The 23,739-nt window shown below is 44.0% G+C and overlaps 1 protein-coding gene across 1 annotated transcript in view; it reads left to right on the top strand.

Annotated features, from left to right (window-relative positions):
- Positions 1–23,739, top strand: part of LOC135223466 (cyclin-Y-like) — a 124,543-nt gene that overhangs the window by 76,540 nt on the left and 24,264 nt on the right. Inside the window, exons 2-3 of the mRNA XM_064261886.1 lie at positions 19,846–19,946; positions 20,240–20,408. Coding sequence (XP_064117956.1) covers positions 19,875–19,946; positions 20,240–20,408 — 241 coding nt within the window. The 5' untranslated portion in view covers positions 19,846–19,874. The remainder of the gene's footprint in view (positions 1–19,845; positions 19,947–20,239; positions 20,409–23,739) is intronic.

The raw sequence follows: 23,739 nt of genomic DNA on the forward strand, positions 1-23,739 counted from the left end.
ATTTCGCTGGCGACACGAGCCAATCGCCCAGAAATAGATTTTTCCTTACGTCCAAAATCCCTTTTTCTGGGTGGCTCAGCTCGTGTCGCTGCGGAAATCGCTACCAGAGAAATAGCACAAGATTGTAAACAAAAGTAATAAAATGAGAATAAAAATAAAATAAATCAGAATAGGTCTCAAATAAAAGATAAAATATATAAGAATATAAGTATAATGCTAAAATCTACATATACACAGGGGTATAAAAATAGAAATATGCTTAAATTACCCTTAAATCTAATCATGTTTGTAAACATAAGGTAATACATATGTACAGGTAAAATTATTACATGTAGCAACTGTTATCTTGTGTAACAGCATGTATCAAAAGTATAATAGCAATTAATAAAAACAATCAACAATAATAATATATAAAGGAATGTATATGACTTAATATACAAAACCGTAATCATTATAATGATGTATCCCCTCGCATAAAAAAATAAGGGGAAACATCCATGAGATCAATGTGTATAATCATTTGTGAGTGTCCCTAACCAGACAATAAGGGGCACCCACTACACTATCACAAAAGCAGCTAAGACACAAGGTGAATGCAAATGAACCAGGTAGGAATAGACGCAACTTTTGGGTGAGGCAGGTAGAAAGGAGGACTGAATCTTCTACTACAAACTAGTTAGAGTCAGGGGGAAAACTATGTTACCCGCTGCTACTGCTGGGAATTTCAGAGCTTCAAGGACTTAAGGTAGTGACGTTTGAACACTGTCGGCGATTTCCATCCAGTATACTTTTTCAACTCATCGAAGTTCATATGTTGGAAATAATTAATTGAGGTGGCTACTGCCTGACATCATGTGCTTTCGGGAAAGAGTCAGGATTGGCTTGCTTAATAAAGTACAGGATTTGTTGCCTGATGCCTTTAATGGATAAAGTTCCACCTTTTTCCCTCCTAAAGAGGGGACCCGACGAAGATGAGGAGGTCCTAGACAGAAAGGCTCGTAAGGTTGTAACTGGGCAAAGAGATAAATCTTGTGGAAGGGGTAGTACCTTCCAAGGTTCCCACCTCATCAAAGGATCTTCATTCTTTGCTAAAAAGCTACGTTCCGGAGAAAGTAGGACTTCTCCTGTGGGAAGGAACTGAATATGATCCGGGTCTCTGGATAGAGCCGACAGTTCTGAAATTCTTGCTCCTGAAGCTAAGCTTAATAAGAATAGGGTTTTTCTTAAGAGCATTATAAACGAGCATGTGTCATTATCGGTTTCGGAAGCCAGTTTTAGAACATCGTTTAAGAACCATGAAACTGACGTAGGCCTTACAGAAGGCCTAAGCCTAGCACATGCCTTAGGAATAGACGAGAAGTAGGAATCCGTCAAGTCTATGTTAAATCCAAATTGAAATATCTTTTTCAAAGCTGACTTGTTTGTCGTTAATCGTGCTAGCTGCTAAACCTTTTTCAAATAAGGATCTGAAAAAGGATATAGCTGAATTAACTGTCATGATTCTAATATCCGAATCTCTCAGGAAGGTTGCTAACTTTTTGACAGCAGCATCATACTGCCTCAAGTCGAATCCCTTTTATCGGATTCCAAGAATAGAATATTCTGAGGGTCAATATTCGCATCTCTCTTTGCCGCAAACTTCATGAAATCATAAAGTTAGGGTTTTGAGAATCCCTGAGGAAGCGAACACAGTCTTCATTTGTACTGACTGGGAGAGCTTGGGACTGGGGATCTGAAGAGGACGAAGGCCCAGCTCCAAAATTAGAGGATACCAGTTGCTCTTCGGCCAGTCTGGGGCTACTAGAGCCACTTGACCCTTGAAAGTCCTGAGTTTGTTCAATACTTTCATGAGGAGATTCACTGGAAGGGAAGACGTAAATTCGTTTCCCTCCCAGTTGTTCCAGTCTAGAGCCAGGGCAGTCCGTGGCATAGGCCAGAGGGTCCAGGTTGGGGGCTACATAACACGGTAGTTTGTGGTTCGCTTGTGATGCGAAGAGGTCCACCTGTAGCCCTGGGACTCTTTGAAGGATCCATTGGAACGAACTGTTGTCCAGTGACCATTCCGACTCTAGGGGTACTGATCGGGATAGGGCGTCTGCTATGACGTTTCTTACTCCAGCTATGTGAGTGGAGGAAAGATGCCAACTGAACTTGTCTGCCAGGGAGAAGATGGCTATCATGACGTGATTTAGATGACGTGACTTGGAGCCTCCTCTGTTTATACAATGTACTACCACTGCGCTGTCCAGGACTAGCTTTATGTGGGAGTACTTGGGTGGGCGTAACCTTTTAGAGTCAAAAGAACCACTGCCATTGCCTCCAGTACGTTTATATGGAACTGACGGAACTGAGGTGACCAAGTCCCTTGAACCTTTTTGACCTGGGAATACCCTCCCCAGCCGCTTAAGGACGCGTCTGTGTGGATGGTGACCCTGGTGGAGGGAACTGAAGGGTACTGACATTGATAAATTCTTGACTCTCGCCCATGGCCGAAGTCGATTCTTTAGAATCAGAGGCACTGAGGATAGTTTGTCCCTGGACCTGACGTTTGCTCGCGAGCGCCAGATTCTGGTTAGGTCTTTCAGTTTGGCTTTCATTAAGACGTTTGTCACTGATGCAAACTGGAGAGAACCCAGGATCCTTTCCTGGGCTCTCCTTGACGCTAGTTTGTGACTTAGAAATTGCTTGACTGACTTTGCTATTTCTTTCCTTTTGGTTGATGGAATCGACAGAGTGTGGGATGATAGATTCCATTGAATGCCCAGCCACTGAAAGTTTGACTCTGGAGTGAGTCTTGATTTGGTCCTGTTTATTTTGAAGCCTAGATATTCCAAGGAACCTGAATCACTTTGCAGAGTAGCTCTGTTGCATTCCTCGACCTGATGGGGCCCAGATCAACCAATCGTCGAGATACGCTACTACCATGAATCCCTTGCGATCTGAGTTGTTGCACTACCACTTCCGCTAGCTTCGTGAACACTCTGGTGCCACGTTGAGTCCGAATGGAAACTACCTTGAAGGAGAATGTCTGGTCTCCTATCTTGAAACCCAGATACGACGGAAGTGTCTTTGCAATAGGGATATGATAGTAAGCGTCTGTAAGATCGATAGAGGTGGTGACGGCCCACGGGGAAGTAGGGTCCGCACCTGTGAGATCGTGAGCATCTTGAACTTGTCGCAGCGGATGGCTAAGTTTAAGCGGGACAAGTCTAAGATTACCCTTCTTTTTTGTGAGCCTTTCTTTGGCACGCTGAACAAGCGACCTTGAAATTTTAATCTTCTTGACTCTTGATATAGCTCCTTTTGAAGGAGATCGTCTGCGTACTCTGTCAATTCCTTGGAAGGAAGTTGACGGAAAGGTCTGGATGGAGGTGGGTTCGTCAACCAGCTCCAACCCAGACCTTTTGACACTATGCTCTGAGCCCATTGGCTGAAGTTCCACCGGTGGCGAAAGTGAAACAGCCTCCCCCTACCTGAAGTTCTTCATTGGTTCTGGTAACCGCCTCGGCCTCCTCTGAAGTGCTTTCCCCTGTTAAAGGGGCCTCCCGATCCTCTCCCACGAAAGGAACGCTTACCTCTTACCTCCTTACCACCGAGCGGTCATACTTCTGAGAAGCTTGACTCTCGAAGGCTTGATTGTAAGCTGGAGAGATGGCGTAAGAGGTGGAGGGCTTGAGGCTGAGGGGATATCACATAAATTGGCTGTGATTGACCTTTAGAAGTGGAGGGTTGGGCTGTCTGCACTAACGGTACTGTTGGAACTTGTGAGGAAAGCGTAGTTGTTCTTCTGGTAAGGTTGGAAATGCCTGGGTTTCTTTTGTCCCTACCTTTAGGAGTCAGGTCTTGCCTCCTCTTAGCCGAAAGGCCCCAACGATCCTTAAGGCTCTGGTTTAACCTGGTAGCCTCTGACTGGACCTCCTTAACCATAGCTTCTGGAAGAGATCTGCCCCTCCCCAGATGCTAGACGAGAGTAACCTATTCGGTTCATGCCGAATGGTTTGCCTCTTGTAGGGACATGCTTCCTACAATTCGTCCGAGCAGTGGCAAACTCAAACATATCTGACTGTACCGTTTGAGTCAGGGCTTTGGTCATGAGCTTAAAAATCGGTTCTGATCCATAAGCCATGGTAGCTACCTCAGACATAGCCATAGAATTGATGGATCTGGCTAGACGCGATTTTGCATCAAACTCAGCCTGAATAAGGCTATCTGGGAGCCTGGGTAGCTTTTCACCAAACTGCTCCATAGCACAGTCCGGTTTGAGTTTGCCAGCTGAGAATGTATTCGGCAAGTCTTCCCACAATTCTCCAACTGAGGGGAGCAACGGAGAAGTGGGATCCGCTTCCTTCAACTGCGTATAGGTTCCCCCTCTGGGCCGCTGGATGGTCGACCTCGCGTATCTTGGTTAGGAACGGGAGGGCGGGGTAACTCTCATGGCCATTGTAAAAATGGTAAAGGGACTCTTAAATGGTTTGTATCTTGGTGTTAGAAACAATCCATGTCCTCTAAAACACCTGAGCCATTCTCTCTGAGCCTGGTCTCGTGAGTAGAGGACTGTCTCCTTAGGTACCTTATCGTCCCGCACCATAGCCGACGGCGTAAGCCTTGCGTAGCCTATGAACGAGCTGGAGGTCTTCCGGGAAGAACTCGAAGTCCTCTATTCTTCGAGTCCCCAATTCCGGTATAGAGATGAGACCGTCCTGGAAGGGGGGCGTATGACGCTACTCTCCACGGATTGTTCATAGAGAACTGAGGTAGTGAGTCATACGGAGGAAGTTGGGATCCACTCGTGTTGGACAGTGGAGGAGAGGCTAGAGGAGCTTCTCTCAGCCCGGCTATAATGGAGTCCTGGGAAGTAATCCTGTCCGACAAGACGAGAGATCATTTGCTCCATGCTACTCTTTAAGGACCCAACAGGTCCCCCACCTGTTGCAACAGGCCAGCATTGGAGTCCAAAGCCGGAGCTGCTGCGGAGGTGGAGGGGAGGCTCTGAATCGGAACCAAAAGGTAGCGGAACTGGTGATTCTGCCGGAGTGCGAGATCTCTCTCTGGAGGATTTACTCCTCGAGGACTTAGAGCCGGAGCTAGAAGCTTTAGACCTGGATGCTCGGATTCCCAGCCGGAGACTTACGGGAGGAGGATGAAGCCGAAGTCGTCTTCTAGACGACGACGACTTCTTAGTCAAAGTCATCACCTTAGACTTGACCTTAGGTCTAACCGAAAGCACCAGGAGGAGAATATATTTCGTCACCCGTAAAGCCTTGGAAGGATGGAGAGGTTGCAGGAGTAGAAGAAAAACAGTTACGCCAAGGGTGACCCTAGGGTGTCCACCGTACCTACCTCGACCAACAGGTCGTCTATACCTACCATAGGTTCAACATTAATATCTAGGGTCCCGCGACATCCGTAGAGATATCCTGGTCCTGATCAGTTAATGAGGTGGCCAGCTGTTGTTGGATGAAGGCGATAGTCGGATCCGTTCTATCGGGTCGACGTATCCTGTCGCCTTGCCTCCGGGGAAGATTAGTAATGCCAACCGCTTCTCTAGGATGTAGGGCTGTCCCTTGGCGGCGTTTTTCCCAAAACCGCCGCCCAGGCCCGCAGGGTAGCCAGTGCGGTATCTCTTACCGCCGGAGCCTGGAAGAGAGGCGTAGTTTAGATTTAAGAATCATTCTTAAAACTAAAACTTAAAGTATAACTTAAAATAATTGCCTTAAGTTAATATGATGAAAACTTAAGCGCTAAAAAGGAAGCGGAGCAGCTACTGGAGATGTAAAACTTACCCCTTCCAAAAGCTGGCTCACCAGATCGTAACATATGGTACACGTCTCATGGTACCAGACCTGGATGTCCCCGAGCGGAGTCGCGCATGGAGCATGGGACCGGCAACTTCGTGTCCACAAGGGTCCTGAAGTGTGGCGGAACATCCCGGATGCTCACAGTTGGTGGCCTGTAAGTGGGGAGACACATGAGTATCTTAAAAAAAACATCACTTACAGTCTAAAGGACAGAAGAGCTCCGATGCATGCCGGAGCTCGGAAAAAATTTGTGGCATAACCCTCCCTGCATCGCCTGAATAGGCTATAATCCCGGAGAGATCGGGTAAGATATGTAAGGGAGGGGGATGGTTTAAGGTTCTTAAGATAAACTAAAGATAACTTAAACCTAACACACAAGCAAACCGGACTAAGTCCAGTGCGTAGCGGAGTGTAGTAACTCAGCAAAACGGTAAGGTTAGTAGAGACCCACTGTATGCTCCGGTCCACCCTACTGGGTGGACTAACAACTTTCCGCTGGATACCAGGACTCCGATCAGGAAGGAGCCCTAGTAAGATGGGAAAGAGCGAGAAGACATACAGGCTCAAGCTAGCCCGGAGCGACAAGGTAGCGCGGAGGGTGGGCAAGGCCAGTACCCCCCACTCCTGTACCAACCGGCCGGACCGAGAAGCCGGAGAGGTCGAGACAGTCTGGTCTGTCCCGACTCCCTAGCCCTCCGCCTGAGGGGAGAGAGGGAGGGCAGGCTCGGGTATGAGGAGCGAGCATGGGGCAGACCGAACCCGCCCCCTCCCGCCCGACTCTATGGAAGAGCGGGAGGGGGGGAAGAATGACTGGACAGGCGTCTGGCTGGCCCGTGATCACGAAGTGACCACGAGGCGGTAAGACCAAATACGACAACTAAGCCTAGGACCAACCCCATGATCATGGGAGATGTGATCGGGAAGCATACTGAACTTAAAGAAAAGCGGAGGCAAATAAGCCCACTGGGCCGAACCAAACTGATCAGAGAGATGCTATAGGGAAGCAACCGAACTGATGAGCGGTAGTATAGGCTCAAAGAGCCAGGACCTAGGCTAAGCCAGACGCCTAACTAACCTAACAATAATAAAATATACAGTTATATAAATAAATAAATGAAAGAAAGAAAACAATATAGCAGGAGAAAAAATCCAGGAGTGTACGACTAACCGAAGGCAAGTCTACCACTCAAAGCTAGTCAGAGGCCGATACTAAGAACCTGGACTAGGGTCTGGATAGAAGAAGCCTACGTAAGGTAAAAATACATGCATGCATGACAAACTTGAGTAGACCGTACCCAAAGTAAAGCGGATAATCATAAAGAGCGAAGATAAATAAGGGGATGTTCTAGGTATGGGAGACCAAGAACGAACCCATCACGAGGCAGAACCATGCTGCCATGCTTCCGACCCCGAGGTCGTATTTATACCTAAAAAACGGCAAATACTGTCTCAGGGCCGGAAAAAACCAACTAACCGTAAATACTGAGTACTTAACTTAGCTGCTGCGATAGCTGCACGCTCCATAATAGAAAATCCAATGAAAAGGCACAAAAAACACAGAGAGAAAAATATCACAACTGCTCGTGTGCGCTAACTTGAAAGGATGGCCACCAGAGGCGCAGCAGTCGGCAGCATGGGATGGAGTAGTGGTAGTACGAGCTGCTCACTCTGTGGGTCGGCTCCCCTTTGGAGGGATTTTTGTAGTGGGAGATTTCTATTGGCATTTGGCTCGTGGTAGTGGTCTCACTCGCCTAGTGTTTCATACCGACACCCTCCTGGAGGGTGAGCGAGTCAGTTATACTGACCTTTTTCTTTATTTATTTATTTCTCTGGTATGTGTTAGTACATTTACCCTAGAAATAATAGATTAAAGGATATTTCGCGCAGCGACACGAGCTGAGCCCAGAAATGCCCTCTCATTCTTTATCAGGAATGTTATTAGAGAAGCCCACACATCATGCATTCAGGAACAGTTTAGACTTCTTAAAGTCAAGGCGCACGAAGTAAGGGCCATCGCGACGTCTTTGGCTTTCAAGAAGAATATGTCATTGCAAAACCTCATGAAGGCCACTTTTTGGAGGTGTGAATCAGTCTTCTCCAATCACTACCTAAAAGAACGTAATGATTACGTATGAAAAGTGCTTGGGCTAGGCTCTTACGTATCGGCGGATCAGTGCTGGGGCAGGGAGCTGAAACACATCCTTTTATCTTTTTCCCTGTTAGTTTTTGGTATTGAGTTTTTTGGTTGTATGAAGGAGGTTGCAGGAGGCAGCTCCTTTCGTATACTAATATTTGTAATTGGTTAGGTTATCGGTTGTGCTTGAGGCTCCTTGCATTTGGTAGTGATAGGCTCTGTCATGTAAGCGGGTTGATCCCCATTGACCAGACCCTGTTTGGATTCTGCCAAGTAAGTGGACTCAGTTCCCATTGGTCGTAACCCTAAAGAGTTTCTTCAGCTATAGGTCACGCCCTCGCTGTTACTCTTTAGGCAATGCAGACTAATAGTGACAGTAACTATGGAAGTCTTCTGCCTAAATCAGGTAAGAACCAAGGTTATCTTTTTTTGTATGCCTTTAACATGTGTTGTCCCCACTTTCTAGGTGAGTGTATGTCTCTTTCCCTCCACCAAGGGTGTCAATCAGCTAAGTATATATCTGGCAGGGAAGTTCATGTACAAAAATGATATTGTTAGTATACAATAAAGTTTCATACAATGAACTTACCTGTCAGATATATACGTAGCTAAGACTCCGTCGTCCCCGACAGAAATTCAAATTTCGCGCCACTACGCTACCTGGTAGGTAGGTCAGGTGATCTACCTGCCTGCCCTGGGCGGACAGGACTAGGCGAACCATTCCCCCCCGTTTTCTATCATATTTTCTCTGTCGCCGGTGGTATCAACATTGTTGTTACTACCTCCTGACTGGAATCGCTTTTCAAGACTTTATTGATCATCTTTATTGGATTTCTTGGTGACGTACTGGATCGTTGTTTTGGCATTCGCTACTGTGGACTGGATTTGGACTTGCTTTGATTTTTCTAATAGAATGTCTGATCAAGTGTTTGTGTGAGAGTGTGTGTGAATGTAGGCTGCAAGATGAGGATACCGAATGGCTTCGGTTGACCCCTCCATTCACACTGTATGTCGTAAATGTAGGGGGTTTGACTGTTCTTTGGCTAACACCTGTATTGAGTGTGAAAAGTTGGATGCTAATGAATGGAAGACTCTAACTTCTTACTTGAAGAAGTTAGAGAGGGATAGGATTAGACGGGCTGCACAAAAGAGTGTGAGTACAAGGCCTATTGAGCCTTTTTCTGAGTCTAACTCTCCTTTTATTAATGAATATGATTCTCCCTATGTATCTGAATCCTCACAGGCTTTGCATTCGGATTCGGCTTCTGAAATCGCCAATCTGAAGGCTACTCTTCGTAAAATGAAGACAAAGATGGCGGCCATGCAAGGTAAGGCTAGTGATTGTGAATTACAAAGTGAAGTGAGTGTTCCCAGTGTTGTGGAGGGGGCGTCTGACCGTCCCTGCGATGCTCCCAGGCCTAGACCTCTTCCCAAACTCACATACCCAGAGGAGTAGGAAAGTCGAAAGTCGTACGGAGGTTGTGGGGAATCCCCAACGGTCAGGCGTCCCTTCAGCAGGTTCTGTTTCGTTACAGTCTGCTCAGGACCGCTCAAATAGAAGCGTCCTACGAGATTGTTTCTCGTCGTCCGGTTCTCCTTCACCTAAACGAGGGTGGAAGGACTCGGATCTTTCTAGGCCACTGAAAAGGCATTGGAAAGAGCGCGTGTTCGACTCGAGCCCGGAGCGCGTTCTCGGAGGAAGCTCCTTCTTCTATCAAGAAGGCTAACGCTGGTTTTCGACGCCTCCTAGAGATGTATTTGATGATCGCACTCCTTCGAGTTCTCCTGCTTCTTCTATTGAAGAGGACGCTGGGGTGGCTTCCAAGAGGATTTTGCTTGCAGTTCAAGAGCAGATTGCCTCTTTGGTTGGAGTTCTTTCAAGGGATCCCCCTCGCAAGAAGGACGCTAGACTTCCTATTAAGAAGTCTCGTCTTCTTTCTCCAGCCAGACGTGAAGCGTCCGCCAGACAACAATAGGACGTTTCTTCCAGGCAAGAAGAGTCGTACAAAACACGTCCATGGATCTTTCCGAGCGAGTTGCTCGAGATCAGGATACGCTCAGGCCTGAAGCGCCAGCCAGGCGCGAGGCGCCAGTTAGGCGTGAGGATTCAGCCAAGCGCGAGGCACCAGCCAAGCGCGAGGATTCAGCCAGGCGCGAGGAGTTGCGTGAGGCGCCAGACAAGCGTGAGACGTCAGCCAGGCGCGAGATGCCAGCCAGGCTACACGCTCCAGCCAAGCGTGAAGCGCGAGGCGCCAGCCAAGCGCGAGGAGCTGTTCAGGCACGAGAAGTCAAGCAGACGCGAGACTTCTTTTAGACGTGAGAGAGAGTCGGTTCACTCTATGAGCCCCTCTCCTAGTAGGAGTTTGTCACCAGTAGAGAGAGAACGGGATGATGATCCTCTCGTTTTTCAGGCCGATTCTCCACAAGGTAGAGAAGGAGATTCGGAAGAAGAGGGTGACGGGAGAGAAGGAGTCTCGAACTATAAAGTTCTAACTGACCTTCTTTTACGAGAATACGGAGATTCTTTAACTCCTGCCGCTCCTCCTTCGCCTCGATCACTGTTTTCGAGTGCTACTGTGCCTAAGTCTTCGTCGGTCTTGAAGATGAGACCTACGATCTCTATGAAGAGAGCGCTTCAGTCCTTAGACAAATGGATGTTGTCTAAGAAGGATCTGGGCAGGACCACCTTCTGTATGCCTCCAGCCATACTTTCTGGCAAGAGAGGTTTCTGGTACCGAACTGGGGAGAAACATGGGCCTTTCTCTTCCCAGCGGCAGCCGAAGCGGACTTTTCAACCTTGGTTGACTCCGTCAAGGAGACACGCTTTGAATGGAGCTCGTGTTTCTTGGGCTATTTCGGAGACGGATCATCTCCTCAAGGGACTCTTCCATATTTTGGAAGTGTTTAATTTCCTAGACTGGTCCCTTGGGGTGATGTCTAAGAAAGCTCATGACTCGGATGGTCTTGACCCCGAAGTCATTCTCAGTATTCTTGCTTGTATTGACAAGGCGGTACAAGACGGATCGGGAGAAATCTCCTCTCTTTTCGGAGCAGTACTCCTTAAGAAGATGAGTATTTTTAGTTCATTCCTAACCAAGGCGGTTTCTCCCTCAGAGCAGCCCTGGTTTTCGCTCCCATGTCTGACTTCCTGTTTCCTTCTCAGCTAGTGAAGGACATTTCTCCTGCAAACTGCAAGGAAGAAGAGACCTCTTGTTTCTGTTGACAAGAAAGGACCGACTTCTACGGTTCAGCCCTTTCGAGGAGGGCCTCTCTCCAGAGCTACCTCTAAGAGAAGAGGTCTTGAGAGGAGAGGTAAGGCTCCTTCCCGTCCCTTTAAGAAAGGGAAGTGAGGACAGACAGCCTCCAAAACACCAGTGGGGGCCAGGCTTCTCGAATTTGCAGACGCCTGGTCACTCATAAACTCAGACGCCCCTTCATGTCCATAATCAGGAAGGGATATTCTTATCCCCTTCCAAGACAGTCCTCCACTAATACGACCATTCCGCGGGAACTGTCAGCCAGATACGGGACCCTGTACTGAGGGATACTCTTCGTCTGATGGTGAATCAAATGTGGGACAAAAGAGCTATAGAACTGGTTCTAGAGCAAAACTCTCCGGGGTTTTACAATCGGCTTTTCCTGGTTGCGAAAGCCTCGGGGGGCTGGAGACCAGTTCTAGATGTCAGCGCTCTGAACAAGTTCGTTCGAAAGGAGAAGTTCTCTATGGAGACTTCGGCCTCAGTCCTTGCGGCGTTACGTCAAGGAGATTGGATGGTGTCGCTGGATCTCCAGGACGCCTATTTTCATGTCCCGATTCACCTCGTCGAAGAAGTACCTCCGTTTCATGACGGGGGGAAGGATCTTTCAGTTCAGGGCCTTGTGTTTCGGCCTATCCACAGCGCCTCAGGTCTTCACAAGCCTGATGAAGAATGTGGCGAGGTTTCTTCACCTCAAAGGCGTCAACATCTCTCTATATTTGGACGATTGGCTCATCAGGGCCAGAACAGAGAGACAGTGTTTGGAGGACCTTTCTTTGACCCTAGACCTGATAAAGGCGTTGGGACTACTCGTGAACCTCGAGAAGTCACAGCTGATTCCCAGACAGAAAACTGTTGGTCTATCTGGGGATTCAGATGGATTCTCGGGGTGGGTTTTCGAGTATTTCCTTCGCAAGAGAGAATCGTGAGAGGCTTGGAAAAAGTCTCTCTCTTCTTAGGGAAAAAAGAACGAACTTCGGCGAGGGAATGGTTAAGCCTACTAGGCACCCTTTCCTCGCTCGAACAGTTCTTTCCTCTAGGAAGGAACTACATCTTCGCCCTCTTCAGTTTTTCCTAAGGAGATCGTGGAACTGGAAGAGACGGGACTTCTCTCCGCAGTTTTCTCCTTCCAAGGGAGATGAAACCACACTTGCAATGGTGGTTGTCCCCTCTAAAAAGAGAACAAGGGAATTTCTCTGGAAGTCCGAACCCAAACCGAGTGTTGTATTCCGACGCATCGGAGAAGGGTTGGGGAGCAACACTAGGACCGAGAGAAGTGTCAGGCACCTGGAAGGCAGCACAGGTGTCCTGGCACATAAATTGCAAAGAACTTCTAGCAGTTCACTTAGCGCTAAAGTTCTTCGAACCCTTTGTGACGAACAGTGTGGTCCAAGTGAATGTGGACAACACTACAGCCCTGTCCTACATTCGGAAGCAGGGAGGAACACACTCAGTGTCGCTTTACGAGATAGCAAGAGATCTGCTAATTTGGGCCTCCACAAAGAAACATCGCCCTCTAAACAAGATTTGTTCAGGGGACGAGAAACATCAGGGCGGACAGACTGAGCAGGAGAAGCCAGGTCCTTCACACAGAATGGACTCTTCATTCAGAGGTGTGTCAGAGTCCTTTGGGATCTTTGGGCACTCCTCACGTAGATCTGTTCGCCACATTCCTTTCCAAACCAAAAGGCTGGAAGTCTTTTGTTCAGTGGTGGAAGACCCAAGAGCTCTCGTGGTCGACGCCTTTCCTGCTGGACTGGTCCTCATGTGGACGTGTACGCTTTCCCCCCTTTCAAAATCCTGGGACAAGTGTGAGAAACGTTCGTAGCGTCCAACGGGACAAGGATGACCCTGATAGCCCCGTTTTGGCCAGCACAAGATTGGTTTGCAGAGGTGCTGGAGTGGACAGTAGACTTCCCAAGATCCCTTCCAAAAGGATGGATCTTCTCAGACAGCCACACTTCGAGAGGTTTCATCAAAACCTCCCCGCTCTCGCTCTGAATGCCTTTCGACTATCGAAAGACTTGTCAGAGCGAGGGGGGGTTTTCTCGCGAAGCTGCAAGTGCTATCGCTAGAGCCCGCAGAGCTTCCACTAGACGAGTCTATCAGTCGAAGTGGGAGGTATTCAGAAGGTGGTGCAAGTCTAAGAAGTTGTCCTCCTCCAGTACCTCTATAACCGAAATCGCCGATTTCCTGTTGTTCTTGAGAGAGGTCTCTCATTTGTCTGTATCGACAATCAAAGGATACAGGAGCATGCTGTTGGCAGTATTTAGAAACAGAGGCCTAGATATTGCTGGACAATAAAGATCTGCACGACTTGATTAGATCGTTTGAAACGACAAAATCGAAGGAAACTAACTCCCACCCAGCTGGAACCTGGACGTAGTTCTCAAGTTCCTTTTCGTCGGACAGATTTGAGCCTCCCCACGTAGCTTCGTTCAGGGATATAACAAGAAAATGCTTGTTTCTCCTATCTTTGGCGACAGCCAAAAGAGTAGGCAAACTTCATGCCCTAGAAGATGAAGTCGGCTTTAACAAAGACTCGGCCTTTTGCTCGTTTAGAACTCTTGTTTCCTAGCGAAGAATGAAAAATCCATCCGAATCCCTGGCCCAAGAGATTCGAGATCAAAGGCTTATCGAGTCTAGTAGGGAGAGAAACAGAGAGGTCTCTTTGCCCGGTAAGAGCCTTGAAGTTCTTCTTACAAAGAAAGAAACAAATGGGAGGCTCTAGACAAAGTCTTTGGTGTTCGATTAAGGACCCCACAAGAATCATGTCTAAGAACGCATTAGCTTTCTTCATTAGGAGCGTCATTACGGATGCTCACAAGTTCTGTCCTGACGACTCTTTTCCGCTTTTAAGAGTAAAAGCCCATGAAGTTAGAGCAGTGGCGACGTTTCTCTCTTTTCAGAAGAATATGTCATTAAAGAAAATCATTGACACGACATATTGGAGGTGCAATTCAGTTTTTGCATCTCACTATCTTAAAGACGTTCGCGTGACCTACGAGAAATGTTTTCTCTGGGACCATTTGTATCGGCGGATACAATACTGGGTACGGGAGCAAACACCAATCCTTAAATTTGTACATACCTTCTACTAGATATGTTCTAGATTCCTGCTGACAAAGAGGGCTTGGTGCTGCACTGGCGGCCAGTCACTGTTATTCAGTAAGGAACTCTTGTGATATCTTTTAGGGGAGTATTTAAAATTTTTTTTTTTTTTTTTTTTTTTTGGGGGGTTTTTGAGAATTTTTGTATAAATGAGTTTTTCGTTTCGAGTTATGGGTTGTTTGTTATGAGTTCGGGGATAACTCAGAGCAATTCTATATACTAACATGGTGGTTAGGATCAGGTGGTCGGGATTGGTTATGCTCCTTCACAAGGTGTGTTGTCATAGAAGTGGTCCAGTACCCATTGACAAAGTCCTTTTAGGCTCTGCCGAGTAAGCGGTTCTTATACCCATCGACAGACCCACAAGAACTCTAGCCATAGATCTAATATCTCGCTAAAGTCTTGAGGTGATGCAGACTACCGGGCTACAGCCTCACGAAGTTCTACCACCTATCAGGTAGGAACCAAGGTTTTTTTTTTTTTTTTTCTTTTATACCTACAACATATGTTGTTTACCTGTCTATTCCATATTAGCTGTCTCTGACCCTCCACCAAAGGGTGCCAATCAGCTATGTATATATCTGACAGGTAAGTTCATTGTATGAAAATGATATTGTTATAATACAATAAAGTTTCATACATACTTACCTGGCAGATATATACGATTAATGGCCCACCCAGCCTCCCCGCAGGAGACAGGTGGAAGAGAGAAAATATGATAGAAAACGGGAATGGTTCCTAGTCCTGCCGCCCAGGGCAGGCAGGTAGATCACCTGACCTACCGGTAGCGAGTGGCGCGAAATTTGAATTTCTGTCGGGGACGACGGAGTCTTAGCTACGTATATATCTGCCAGGTAAGTATGTATGAAACTTTATTGTATTATAACAATATCATTTTTGTACATACTTACCTGGCAGATATATACGATCGATGGCCCTCCCAGCCTCCCCTCAGGAGACAGGTGGAAGAAAAAATCTGACAAGAAAGGGGGATTGGTTCTTACACCCGCCACCCAGCGGCGGGTAAGGTAGATCACCTGACCTACCTGTAGTGTGTGCCGCGAGTTTTGAATTTTCTGTCGTGACGTCAGAGACGTAAGGTAAGTATATATCTGCCAGGTAAGTATGTACAAAACTTTATTGTATACTAACAATATCATTTTGATACTAGTGATAGTGATTGAGTATAAAACTACATACAGTGGAACCTCGACATACGAAAGTCCCAACTTACGAAAAATCCAAGTTATGAAAGCAAAGATGAAGATATTTTTTTTGCATCTGCATACGAAAATAATTCAGATTACGAAAGGGTGTTACTGTCAAGTCCCGAGATTCGCCCGGACCACCGAGAACAATTTTAAAACTCGTGCGTCGCCAACTGAGTAGACTCGCCACCATCCTCCCGCTCTCCCATTGTTTCCTGATGCTAGTCATGGCTGTAAGATACTGCTCTCCTATTGGTCAGCAGCTATCCCATCATGCCACTACGTAAAGGCGTCGTTCGGCCACTTTGTTGCATCACCGTTATCGTATGCACGCAGAATTCGTTCGTTCACATATACGTATTTCGTTAGTTAATGTAAATTCGTGTTAGTGATTTTGCTTTCTACTTGTATACTTTATCGTGTTATGTGTGAACTTAATTAACTTAATTAGCCATGGATCCTAAGAATGTTGCTGAAGTTCACAGAAAGAAGAGAATGCTTTCTATGGAAACTAAGATGGAGATAATTAAGAAGTATGAAGCTGGCATGCGGTTGAGTGTGATCGCTAAGGAATATGGCCGAAATCCATCAACGAGAGGCACCATCCTTAAGCAGAAGGAAGCCATCAAAGCAGCTACACCTTCCAAGGGCGTGACTATTTTGTCCAACAAGAGGAGCCATTTGCATGATGAGATGGAGAGGCTGCTTCTTGTATGGATTTAAGACAAAGAATTTGCTGGTGATACGATAACGGAGACGGCAATCTGCCACAAGGCCAGCGCTATTTTCGGTGATCTGATTGCCCAGGCCGAAGACGACGGAGGAGAAGGGACATCGACGGCAACCCCAAACTTCAAATCTTCTCGTGAGTGGTTTGATAAATTCCGTAAATGGACTGGCATCCATTTGGTGGTGAAGAAATTGAAAAAAAAAAAAAAAACGTAAAGTATAAAAAAGTAAAAAAAAAAATGTAAAATCCAAAACAAGACAAAAAAAAAAAAAGAAATTTAATTTTAAGTTTTTTGGAAAGTTAAGTGTTAATGTTTTCTGCCATTTGTTAATGTGTTTTTGTAAAGTTTAGTGTTAATGTTTTCTGCCATTTTTTTATTTATGTGTTTCGTAAAGTTAAGTGTTCATGTTTTCTGCCATTTGTCCTCCTCGTCTGTCGCCACTTTTGAAGATCGCCTCACTCAAAAGGTAAGGTTCCACATTTTACTACATATGTACTTACAGTATTTCTTGTACCATGTACTACACTAATACACTTTATTTACAGGTCAGTCACAGTTAGGTTAGGTATTGAATGGTCCAAATTGTTGTATTTCCTTGTTTATTGGTCAGTTTAGCTTTATTATAAATTTAACTGTGGTCTTTTTGTAGGGCTTGGAACGAATTAGGAAATTTACATGTAAAACGTGGTTCGAGATACGAAAAAATCAGGTTACGAAGGCCACTTCGGAACGGATTAATTTCGTATCCTGATGCACTACTGTATATATCAGTTTATGTAAAATGATATATGTATCCTGTAACACTTATATTTTTGGGTAGGTGTGGGTGCTCAGCCTCCGAACCTTTCAGTTATTGCACATTACAGGAGTGAACTATCATTGCATAAGTTTTGACTTTTAGGTTACCTCAGGTGTCATCTTTAGATGCCATATGGTATGATGACCATATTTCCTGTCTTAACCCTTGAACTGTTATGCTTCCTTTTACCTTGGCCTTCAACTTTCTTACTTTTGAGTTCCTTTGCTGATGGGTATATTCAAGCAGGCTTATCTTAACTTACTTGTTTATTCATAATAGTACACTAATTACTGGTACAATATGTAATTATCTAAATGGGGTATTTGTTATACTGTATTTATTTGGATTTTGTTGTTAATCACACACTAGTATTACTATTTGGGTCTTTTTACTCATTTTACCTGTAGAATTTAGAGCTTGTCAAATTTATGGCTTTTCAACTTGTTTCATAAGAGTACACAAAATACATGTCCTTAGTATAATGTTAATGTTATTAATTAATAATAATAATAATTTTACACTGTTGGATTCCACTAGTACTGTAAAGTAGATACATTGAAATTTTAATAGGTTGTACAATTAAGGGAAAGTATACGTAACTATACATTTAAAACCAAAGAACATTTGGCACTTACGTATATTAAACTATACAAAAGTATTTCCAGTGTTCTTCACTTATAAGAGCGTTTGAAATAAAGTATTGTCATGGTGGTTAGGAATTGGCATCTTGTACTGGCATGGAAATGGCATCGTATGCTGGCATAAATATTGAACATGAAGTGGAGATTAGATGACTTGCAACTGTCTCCTTGGGGGATGAGTAATGGAGATCAGTTGGTGTAGGTAACAGGAGGATGTGTGGGTGGTCGTGGTGTGCTGTTGCAGTGATATTAGTCCCCTTTCTTCCTTTTGATAACTAAAGCCAGGTCTTCAGTATTTCCCAAAACTTTTGAACAAGTACTGGCCAATTATATTCAAAGCACCTACATTGAAAGTATAGTAAGAGATTTTGTGGAGAAAAAAAAAAGGCTAAATCATTTTTGTTGCCTCTAGTGGTGTTCCCCCTCATAATTCTTCTTTAGCAGGGTAAGGAACTACCAGTTATTAAAGCTTGATTATTAATATCATATATATACATATATATATATATATATATATAATTATTTTTATTTATATTATATAATATATATATCTATATATATATATATATATATTTAAAAAAAATATATTATATATATATATATATAATATATATAATTATATATATAATTTGTGGCAGTGGTGATGTTATTGGTGTTTGGTAAAAGTGAAAATAAAGTGGCATTATTCTTCCTTTTAGCTCATGTCGTAAATTAGAGAAGTTTTTGCAGTGCCATTTTACACCAAAATTTGTAATAACTTTGGAGTAGAATGAAGCCATGAAATGGACTTGTGTTGACAAAGGGCCTTTTATATAGGTAATCATTGCATTACAAAGGTCTAGTTTCAATGCTTTACATTCCATTTGTTTAAGTATTGCTATTTAATCTTTGTTTATTGAGTAAGGGTAAACTTGTGTGTTATGGCATGATCTGCCTTTATATTAATTTCATTGATTTTTATTTTGAATAACTTTGGACACAAAATTAACAAGGAAGTTTTGTACGGAAAGAAATATATTTGAAATGCATAGTGTCTATATAATATATAATTTGTGGCAGTGGTGATGTTATTGGTGTTTGGTAAAAGTGAAAATAAAGTGGCATTATTCTTCCTTTTAGCTCATGTCGTAAATTAGAGAAGTTTTTGCAGTGCCATTTTACACCAAAATTTGTAATAACTTTGGAGTAGAATGAAGCCATGAAATGGACTTGTGTTGACAAAGGGCCTTTTATATAGGTAATCATTGCATTACAAAGGTCTAGTTTCAATGCTTTACATTCCATTTGTTTAAGTATTGCTATTTAATCTTTGTTTATTGAGTAAGGGTAAACTTGTGTGTTATGGCATGATCTGCCTTTATATTAATTTCATTGATTTTTATTTTGAATAACTTTGGACACAAAATTAACAAGGAAGTTTTGTACGGAAAGAAATATATTTGAAATGCATAGTGTCTATGAAGGTTTTCATGATTCACAGTGTCCTTGAAAATACTTCTGTGTCTAATAGTATGTATACATACACTTTTCTTCAAAATTATTACCACAAATTGTGGGTCATGATCCAAAGTCTATCTGTAATTCCTGTCTGTTAATACAGTAGTGAGACTTGTGACTTGTGTCATTGTGGTCCCTGGAAGTTACGAGTGCTTGTTATGTGTTTGATGAAAATATGGACATTTGGTGAAAGTTTACTGGGTTGGGTACCATAATGCCAAAAAGTATATGAGATTCATGAATTTGATGACTAAAGTTGGCTGGGCTTGAAAAAGTTTGCGAAGATAGGATATTTAATATGGCTCATAAAAGCCTCATGTCCCTTGGGGTTCTGTTTGGTAGATATTTGACAAGCTGTCTAGAACTCTGTTACACAAGATTTTGCATTTAGTGGCCTATCATAAGTATGTACTGTATTTCAACGACTCAGAACAATTTGCAAGCTTGTACATAAATGTTTATTAGGTAAGCAGTTGTAGTATTTTAATACATTGGCCAGCAGGTTGATATGACTGTAGCAGTAAACTGACGTTCTTACTTTGGTTCCATGTGTATTATATGCTGAGGATAATAAGGCAGCTTCCATGTGTATTATATGCTAAGGATAATAAGGCAGCTAACTGCATTTTATTATTAGTGTTTTACCAATTTACTGTTGTTTATTTACAGCCTTTTGGAGCAAGTGATAACGTGTCACAATGGGAAACAAAAACAGCTGTTGTGTTTACCCAGGAGGCCGAAGTTCGGGTCGTTCTGCCTCCAGTCAGAAGGTCAGTTATATTTGCTTGTGTTGTAGACTGCCTAATAATGATAATCATTTCTGTTTGAGAATGTATATTGATAAGGGATATTTTTTTATGAAATATAAGGAAGATACTGTAGCAAATTTTATTAAAATGCCTGAATGTATCTGTACATGAATTTATCTGTTCAGTCTAGGTTTATTTTTTTTCGTGAAGTTTACAATCTATTTGTGGTCTGGTTAAACCGTTTAGTGATACCAGACATATTGTATAATTTATATTTCATTTTATTGGTCTAAAGTATTTGTCATTTATTACAGGGCCCTGGTGCAGGTTCCGGTGAGCCCCATCCAGAGGAAGTGTCAGAAGAGCACATATGTAACCTACAACATATTAGTGAAAGAGAGCCTGATGATTTGGATCAAGACCCGAGTCTGCATCCTACGGCGGGGCCTCTTTTTCTTATAAAATCTAAGCAAATAATTGAAAGTAAGTACTAGATTCAATTTTAAAGTTGTTTAAACTGTAGGCATTACTTAAGGGATCTTTGCAGCATCCCTTCGGCCCTAGCTGCAACCACTTTCATTCCTCTTACTGTAACGCCTTTCATAATCTTCCATTTGACCCCTTTCTTAACAATTGTTTCATAGTGCAACTGCGAGTTTATCCTCCTGTAACCCTTTTCAAATCTTTACTGTCAATTCCGTTTCAGCACTGAATGACCTCGTAGGTCCCAGTGCTTCGTCTTTAGTCTAAATTGTATATTCTTTTATTATTGTAAAGTTATTTACAGTATTTTTCAAATATCATGAGTGATTTTGAGAGAACACATTTGTTCTTTTAAATACAGTGCTGCATTTGAATGAAACAAATTATTTTTCTGGAAATGCTAGATAAACAGTTGGTAAATGATTGTGTAGTGGACAAATGATATTGCATTTAGGTTTGGAATAAAATATGTATGCTATATTGTCATATAAACACCATTAAATACTCATTATTGTTTTCAGTGTAGTTTGTATTCTGGTAATGTCAGCTATAGGACAGTTACAGTTCCAGGTGGAGCTGCATTTTCAAGTTTCTCAGAATAAATGAGGATAATGGAGATGAAATTCTCAGAATAAGTTAGGATAATGGAGATGAAATAATTGGGAGCTACCAAAGAAAGGAATTTGCAAATTAAGTAATTTGGGGAGCTTGGTCAAGTTTCAATATTCGTTTAGTTGATTATACAAAGTACATAGGTGAAGGGTGTTTTATTCCAGATGTACAATTAATTCCCTTAATTTGAAAATTAGAGATCATTATACATAATTTGATGGTGCTGATGCATAGAATGTAGTTCACAGTAACAGATTTTATGCATTCAACTTACCTGTCAGATATATACTTAGCTATAGACTCCGTCGTCCCCGATAGAAATTCGAATTTCGCGGCACACTCTACAGGTAGGTCAGGTGATCTACCGCCCCGCCGCTGGTGGCGGGAATAGGAATCATTCCCGTTTTCTAAGTCAGATTTTCTCTATCGGCCGTGACAGCAACATTGTTGTTGTTACTCCTGATTTGATTTTCGTGTTTTTTCATCGCTATTGATCTTCTAAGCCGGTTATTTTGGTGACGTATTGGATCTTTGGTTTGGCATACTCTTTCGTGGACTGTTTTTTGGACTTGGTTTTGGATATTTCTCATGATGTCGGATTCTAGCTTTACGGTTAGAAGACAGTGTGTAAATGAGGGATGCATGGTGAGGCTACCGAAAGCTTCGGTAGACCCTCACACAGTTTGTAAGGGGTGTAGAAGGAATGAATGTTCAATTTCTAACACCTGTGATGAATGTGTAAATATGAATGAGGAAGAATGGAAGAATTTAAATTCATATTTAAGGAAATTAGATATGGATAGGGCTAGGAAGGCTTCCTCCAGAAGTGTAAGTAGGTCTCGCTCTAACGAGCCTATTAAATTAACACCTAACCCTAAACCTCTATCTTCTTCCTCTAGTACTAAGACTGCAAATCCGGCAACGGAAATTGCAGATCTTAAAGCTGCGCTACAAAGGATGGAACGTCAAATGCTGACGTTGAAAGGTAAGCACGTGATAGTGAATTAAGTGTCCCTAGTGCAGTGGAGGGTGCGTCTGATCGGCTCTGTCTCGCTCCCAGGCCTAGACCTCTTCCAAGCTCACAGGCCCAGAGGAGAAGGAATGTCGAAAGCCGTACGGAGGTTACGGAGAATCCCCACCGATCAGGCGTCCCCTCGGCAGATTCTGTGACGACCCGAACTGCCAAGGATCGCTATCGAAAAAGCATCCTAAAGAAGTGTTTTTCTTCGTCAGATTCTTCACCGAATGTAAGGGGATGGAGTTCTGATGAACTGTCACGCCCCTTAAAGAGAAGTTGGAAGGCTCCAACTTTGGATTCAAGCCCTGAACTTTTCTCCGATCTATCCCACCTTGTGAGAAGAAGAAAAGGAGATTGGTTCCTAAACGGAAATCGGAGTTTCCTTCCGCTTCTAGACATCCCTCACCTGAATCAGGGAAGGAAAAAGAGAATGCGGCTGCGAAAATTATCCTAAATGTGCAGGAGCAACTTTCGGCCTTAGTAGGAGTTTTTACTAAGGAAACTCCCAGGAGAAAGGACTCTTTCCTTCCTATAAAGAAGACGAAGGGAAGGAAAGAAGAAACGGAAGATTCTGTGACGACCCGAACTGCCAAGGATCGCTATCGAAAAAGCATCCTAAAGAAGTGTTTTTCTTCGTCAGATTCTTCACCGAATGTAAGGGGATGGAGTTCTGATGAACTGTCACGCCCCTTAAAGAGAAGTTGGAAGGCTCCAACTTTGGATTCAAGCCCTGAACTTTTCTCCGATCTATCACCTTGTGAGAAGAAGAAAAGGAGATTGGTTCCTAAACGGAAATCGGAGTTTCCTTCCGCTTCTAGACATCCCTCACCTGAATCAGGGAAGGAAAAAGAGAATGCGGCTGCGAAAATTATCCTAAATGTGCAGGAGCAACTTTCGGCCTTAGTAGGAGTTTTTACTAAGGAAACTCCCAGGAGAAAGGACTCTTTCCTTCCTATAAAGAAGACGAAGGGAAGGAAAGAAGAAACGGAAGTTTCGGCTTATACTCAGAGGAGTAATAAGAATGCGCCAAAAACGCCAACCTGGCGCAATGCACCAGATGCGCCAGATGCGTTTGAGACTCCATACGAGTCAGAAGAGCCAGAAGCGCCAGATGCGCCATATGCGCCAGAAGCGCCAGCCTGGCGAAATGCGCCAGATGCGCCAGAAGCGCCACCCTGCCGAAATGCGCCAGAAGCGCCACTCTGCCGAAATGCGCCAGAAGCGCCAGCTTGGCGCAAGGAATCACGAGTGCCAACCCGGCGCAATGAGCCACAAGTGACAAATAAGAGATGGACTTCTTCCAAAAGACAATTAAGCCAGGAAGATTTGTTTGGCTTTCGGAAGGATAAACCTTTACCTGACAAGGACTCTAGTTGTCGCACAAGCGGCCGTATTCCTTGTCAGGACATAGGTGGTTCCGGAGAAAGCGATAGGAGAGGACATACTTCGTCTGACAGGAGAGAAAGGTGTCGCACAAGCGGCCATCGCTCTTGCCAGGAGAAGGATAAGGTCGTTTTGCAGGATCAACCTATCTCTCGTAGGGATGCAAGTTATCGCACAGGCGGTCGTCGTTCTTGCGAGAGTGGGGTGGATGTTGCAAGAGGCCAGTCTCCTGCTGGAAATAAACAATCCTCTTCGGAATTGGATTTGGAAGAGATTTCGGACTCTGAAGATCACTCGCGCTCCGGGTTTGTCAAATTA

The sequence above is a fragment of the Macrobrachium nipponense genome, chromosome 10 (genome assembly GCF_015104395.2).
Source record: "Macrobrachium nipponense isolate FS-2020 chromosome 10, ASM1510439v2, whole genome shotgun sequence".
NCBI lineage: Eukaryota > Metazoa > Arthropoda > Malacostraca > Decapoda > Palaemonidae > Macrobrachium > Macrobrachium nipponense.